This window comes from Electrophorus electricus, chromosome 4 (genome assembly GCF_013358815.1).
Source record: "Electrophorus electricus isolate fEleEle1 chromosome 4, fEleEle1.pri, whole genome shotgun sequence".
NCBI classification, from domain to species: domain Eukaryota; kingdom Metazoa; phylum Chordata; class Actinopteri; order Gymnotiformes; family Gymnotidae; genus Electrophorus; species Electrophorus electricus.
The window spans coordinates 3,019,185-3,026,684 of NC_049538.1; the positions used below are offsets into that span (position 1 = coordinate 3,019,185).

Genomic DNA, 7,500 nt, shown 5'->3' on the forward strand with positions numbered 1-7,500 from the left:
CTGCAGTTTCCTGTCACCAGCTGAGACACACACACACACACACACACACACACATACACACACATGCATATACACACACATACACACATACAAACACACATACATACACACATACAAACAGGCATACATGCACACATACAAACAGGCATACATACACACATACAAACAGGCATACATACACACACATACATGCACACATACATACACACATGCACACACAACACTGCCATCTCACACAGAAAATCTCACAGAGCCGCAAGCCTCATTATACACTGATACTCAGGGTCCTTGGAACCCGCATGTGTGTGTGTATGCAGATCTGTTTGCATCGTGAGTGTGTGTGTGTGTGTGTGTGTGTGTGTGTGTAGATCTGTGTCCTCAGTTTACTACATCAGTGCGTGTGTGTGTGTGTGTGTGTGTGTAGATCTGTGTCCTCAGTTCACTACATCAGTTTGTGTGTGTGTGTAGATCTGTGTCCTCAGTTTACTACGTGAATGTGTGTGTGCGTGCGTGTGTGAGTGCCTGTGTAGATCTGTGACTTCAGACTACTCCGTGGGTGTGTGTGTATTTAGGTTAATGTCAAGGTGAGTTTTGGCACCTCAGACTACACTAACAGTTTATGACACAGCTACAGCACCCTACCTCACCTCTACTTCACCTCCCTACCTCACCTCTCTCTCTTTCAATTAAATTGAATTCAGATCAATAATACCTTAATGGCATATTCACATTTATATTGCCAAAGCTTTGATGAAGAAATTAACGTGGTAAAAAAAAAAAAAAAGATCATTAAAGCATTAAAATCATGTATCAGCAAATATCATATTGGGATAATAATAATAATAATAATAATAATAATAATATGACAATACTACTACCCCTACTACTCATAGTAATAACAATAATATAAACTACAACAGCAATAATTTCTTTCCATCTATATCTTTCTCTCTCGCCTCTCTCTCTCTCTCTCTCTCTCTCTCTCTCTCTCTCTCTCTCATTCTATATGTGTGTCTCTCTCTCTCTCTCTCTCTCTCTCTCTTTCTCTGTGGACTGGGAGACATTTGGATGGCCACCAGAGTGTGAGTGATAAGGCAGAGCAAGAACAGATAAAAGGATTAATTTTCTCTCCGGTGCTGCTGTTTGCGTGAGTGTGTGAGCGTGTGAGTGTGTGTGGGAGGGCCCGGCCCTAATGTTCTGGAGATGGGACAGCTGTGTGTGTGTGTGTGTGTGGTAAGAGATCAGAGCAGTAATAGGCTATCCCATCACTCACTCAGACATGCGTTCCTCTTCTGCTCTGCTGCTACTTTAATACCGCTGCCTGTGGCACCTTTGGCAGGGGTAGTTCCTTCTGTTACCCTCGGGGGGGTCTGAGGGTCATTCGGTGCCTGCAGCTGTCTTCAACCTCTCTGTCCTGTCCTCTATGTGGAGCCAGGATTAAACACACACACACACACACACACACACACACACACACACACTGACTCCCGACTACAAAGATACAATGCTAATGATGTTTAGGAGTCAGACTCAGAAGTCCTTACATGATGACACAATATCTTACCGATGTGGACAGAGACAGATGGACCAGTGTGGACCTCACTGTGTTTACACAGAGCAAAGAGTCACATTGCGAGACCCTGCTCATGTGGGTCAGGGGTTAGGGGTCAGGGTTTAGAGAGCAGTATGCACTCATTCTAACAGTGCAGATGATCCTGTGGTTCTTCACACACATACACCCATATGCACCCATATGCATACACATATATAAATGGAATATTTCAATGATATAAGAATGCAAGATAACATAATTAGAGAAGAGATAGATAAATCATCACTTTTGAAGTAAAAGACAAACAGTAATACAAGCAGAGTCTGCACCCACACACACACACACACACGCAAACCCATGACCTGATATACGCCGTGCGGTGTGTGACAGGCTGATTTATTGTACCATGTGTGTGTGATTTATCGGCCCGTGCATGTGCAGACTATGGCTCCAATCAGCAAACTCCCACAGGAAGGCCCCACAACCCCTCCTCTTCACTTCCTGCTCCTGTGGGACAGAGGTCACATGACCGTGCAGCTCCCCACTCGCCCTCTGACCTGATTTCGCAGTCCGGCCAATCAGGTCACTTATTTATTCCCCTCGTGCACTGGCTTGGAGGACGTGTGCTCGTGCACTTCACACGTGCTCGTGCACTGTATTTATTATTCAGTTCATGACTGTGCAGGTGTTCAGTTAGACTTACAAACCTAAAATGTTTCCATTTTCCTGTTGAAAGTGTCAGGCAGATGTGAACTCCCACGTCTCCACTTTAGCGTTCCACAGTGGCGTAACAGCAACAGAGACGGGACCCGAAATCCAGCAGGTGCAAGCAAATAGAGTGTTTAATAATGCAGCACTACCTAACACACACACACACACACACACACACACACACACACACACACACACACACACACACACGCACACACACGCAAAGGCATGGGCTGGCTCCATTACACACGCAGACACACAAAAACTCACATACACATATAAACAGCAACACATACTGTCTGGGGATGTGGACACACACACACAAATACACACACACATACAAATGCAGAGACTCACACAAAGAAAGCACATGCAGTGACACAGTGTGCCGCAGATGCACACTCACACACAGCCATACCCACAATCCCACACGTGCACCCAGCTCTGAGCTTCAGGTACACACTGGAACTCTTCAGCAGTAATGAAGTAAAGGCTCTGCGTGGGTTCTGATTCACACCGCCCTCTGGTGGCAACCCTGCAGGACAATTTGGGATCGCTAGGAATTTTCAAACTGCTGTAATTTATTTTTAAGTAGCTGCTGTTATTATCAGTGTCATTTTGAATTAATCACCTGAATTTAATTCTACAGGTAGAGACTTTACATTCTGAAACGGTTTATTTTCTTCTTTTTTAATATTGATTTGTTGGTTTACACTGCCTCTCCTCCCAATGTTTTGCTTGAACATGTTTCTGTAGGTAAATGGTGAGATGGCGTGTTGTTGATATCTTCTTGCTAACTGTTTGGGGTTGTGTATGGATGTGTGTTTGTGTCCCTACAGGGAGGCTATACAGCGTACAGATATGCCCAGCCTGCCACTGCTACTGCATACAGTGACAGGTACACACACCACACTCACACAGTGACAGGTACACACACACACACACACCACTCACACAGTGACAGGTACACAAACATACACACCACTCACACAGTGACAGGTACACACACACCACTCACACAGTAACAGGTACACACACACCACTCACACAGTGACAGGTACACACACACACACACACACACACACACACACCACTCACACAGTGACAGGTACACACACCACTCACACAGTGACAGGTACACACACACACACCACTCACACAGTGACAGGTATACACACACCACTCACACAGTGACAGGTACACACACACACCACTCACACAGTGACAGGTACACACACACCACACTCACACAGTGACAGGTACATACACCACTCACACAGTGACAGGTACACACACACACCACTCACACAGTGACAGGTACACACACACCACTCACACAGTGACAGGTACACACACCACTCACACAGTGACAGGTACACACACACCACACTCAAACAGTGACAGGTACACACACACCACACTCACACAGTGACAGGTACACACACACCACACTCACACAGTGACAGGTACACACACATCACACTCACACAGTGACAGGTACACACACACCACTCATACAGTGACAGGTACACACACACCACACTCACACAGTGACAGGTACACACACACCACACTCACACAGTGACAGGTACACACACCACACTCACACAGTGACAGGTACACACACACCACTCACACAGTGACAGGTACACACACACCACTCACACAGTGACAGGTACACACACCACACTCACACAGTGACAGGTACACACACACACCACTCACACAGTGACAGGTACACACACACACACACACACACACCACTCACACAGTGACAGGTACACACACACACACACCACTCACAGTGACAGGTACACACACACACACCACTCACAGTGACAGGTACACACACACACCACTCACAGTGACAGGTACACACACACACCACTCACACAGTGACAGGTACACACACACACCACTCACACAGTGACAGGTACACACACACACACCACTCACACAGTGACAGGTACACACACACCACTCACACAGTGACAGGTACACACACACCACACTCACACAGTGACAGGTACACACACACACACCGCTCACAAAGTGACAGGTACACACACACCACTCACACAGTGACAGGTACACACACACACACCACTCACACAGTGACAGGTACACACACACACACACACCACTCACACAGTGACAGGTACACAAACATACACACCACTCACACAGTGACAGGTACACACACACCACTCACACAGTGACAGGTACACAAACATACACACCACTCACACAGTGACAGGTACACACACACCACTCACACAGTGACAGGTACACACACACCACTCACACAGTAACAGGTACACACACACCACTCACACAGTGACAGGTACACACACACACACACACACACCACTCACACAGTGACAGGTACACACACCACTCACACAGTGACAGGTACACACACACACACCACTCACACAGTGACAGGTATACACACACCACTCACACAGTGACAGGTACACACACACACCACTCACACAGTGACAGGTACACACACACCACACTCACACAGTGACAGGTACATACACCACTCACACAGTGACAGGTACACACACACCACTCACACAGTGACAGGTACACACACACCACTCACACAGTGACAGGTACACACACCACTCACACAGTGACAGGTACACACACACCACACTCAAACAGTGACAGGTACACACACACCACACTCACACAGTGACAGGTACACACACACCACACTCACACAGTGACAGGTACACACACATCACACTCACACAGTGACAGGTACACACACACCACTCATACAGTGACAGGTACACACACACCACACTCACACAGTGACAGGTACACACACACCACACTCACACAGTGACAGGTACACACACCACACTCACACAGTGACAGGTACACACACACCACTCACACAGTGACAGGTACACACACCACACTCACACAGTGACAGGTACACACACACACCACTCACACAGTGACAGGTACACACACACACACACACACACCACTCACACAGTGACAGGTACACACACACACACACCACTCACAGTGACAGGTACACACACACACACCACTCACAGTGACAGGTACACACACACACCACTCACAGTGACAGGTACACACACACACCACTCACACAGTGACAGGTACACACACACACCACTCACACAGTGACAGGTACACACACACACACCACTCACACAGTGACAGGTACACACACACCACTCACACAGTGACAGGTACACACACACACACACACACACACACCACTCACACAGTGACAGGTACACACACCACTCACACAGTGACAGGTACACACACACACACCACTCACACAGTGACAGGTATACACACACCACTCACACAGTGACAGGTACACACACACACCACTCACACAGTGACAGGTACACACACACCACACTCACACAGTGACAGGTACATACACCACTCACACAGTGACAGGTACACACACACACCACTCACACAGTCACAGGTACACACACACCACTCACACAGTGACAGGTACACACACACACACACTCACACAGTGACAAGTACACACACACACCACTCACACAGTGACAGGTACACACACACCACACTCACACAGTGACAGGTACACACACCACTCACACAGTGACAGGTACACACACACCACACTCAAACAGTGACAGGTACACACACACCACACTCACACAGTGACAGGTACACACACATCACACTCACACAGTGACAGGTACACACACACCACTCATACAGTGACAGGTACACACACACACCACACTCACACAGTGACAGGTACACACACACCACACTCACACAGTGACAGGTACACACACCACACTCACACAGTGACAGGTACACACACACACCACTCACACAGTGACAGGTACACACACACCACTCACACAGTGACAGGTACACACACCACACTCACACAGTGACAGGTACACACACACACCACTCACACAGTGACAGGTACACACACACACACACACACACACACCACTCACACAGTGACAGGTACACACACACACACCACTCACAGTGACAGGTACACACACACACACCACTCACAGTGACAGGTACACACACACACTACTCACAGTGACCGGTACACACACACACCACTCACACAGTGACAGGTACACACACACACCACTCACACAGTGACAGGTACACACACACACACCACTCACACAGTGACAGGTACACACACACCACTCACACAGTGACAGGTACACACACACCACACTCACACAGTGACAGGTACACACACACACCGCTCACAAAGTGACAGATACACACACACCACTCACACAGTGACAGGTACACACACACACCACTCACACAGTGACAGGTACACACACACACACACACACACACCACTCACACAGTGACAGGTACACACACACCACTCACAGTGACAGGTACACACACACCACTCACACAGTGACAGGTACACACACACACCACTCACACAGTGACAGGTACACACACACACACCACTCACAGTGACAGGTACACACACACACCACTCACACAGTGACAGGTACACACACACACACACACCACTCACAGTGACAGGTACACACACACACACCACTCACAGTGACAGGTACACACACACACCACTCACACAGTGACAGGTACACACACACACCACTCACACAGTGACAGGTACACACACACACACACCACTCACACAGTGACAGGTACACACACACCACTCACACAGTGACAGGTACACACACACCACACTCACACAGTGACAGGTACACACACACACCGCTCACAAAGTGACAGATACACACACACCACTCACACAGTGACAGGTACACACACACACCACTCACACAGTGACAGGTACACACACACACACACACACCACTCACACAGTGACAGGTACACACACACCACTCACAGTGACAGGTACACACACACCACTCACACAGTGACAGGTACACACACACACCACTCACACAGTGACAGGTACACACACACCACTCACACAGTGACAGGTACACACACACACACACACCACTCACAGTGACAGGTACACACACACACACCACTCACAGTGACAGGTACACACACACACCACTCACAGTGACAGGTACACACACACACCACTCACACAGTGACAGGTACACACACACACCACTCACACAGTGACAGGTACACACACACACCACTCACACAGTGACAGGTACACACACACCACTCACACAGTGACA

The 7,500-nt window shown here is 48.3% G+C and overlaps 1 protein-coding gene across 10 annotated transcripts in view; it reads left to right on the forward strand.

Moving 5' to 3' along the window:
• LOC113590714 (RNA binding protein fox-1 homolog 3-like) overlaps positions 1-7,500 on the forward strand; it is a 222,951-nt gene that overhangs the window by 202,441 nt on the left and 13,010 nt on the right. For 8 of the 10 annotated variants that reach the window (XM_035525383.1, XM_035525379.1, XM_035525376.1 and 5 more), the window contains one exon: positions 3,103-3,161. The exons of the other annotated variants lie outside the window; for them this stretch is intronic. In XM_035525383.1, coding sequence (XP_035381276.1) covers positions 3,103-3,161 — 59 coding nt within the window. The remainder of the gene's footprint in view (positions 1-3,102; positions 3,162-7,500) is intronic. 10 annotated transcript variants of the gene reach the window in all.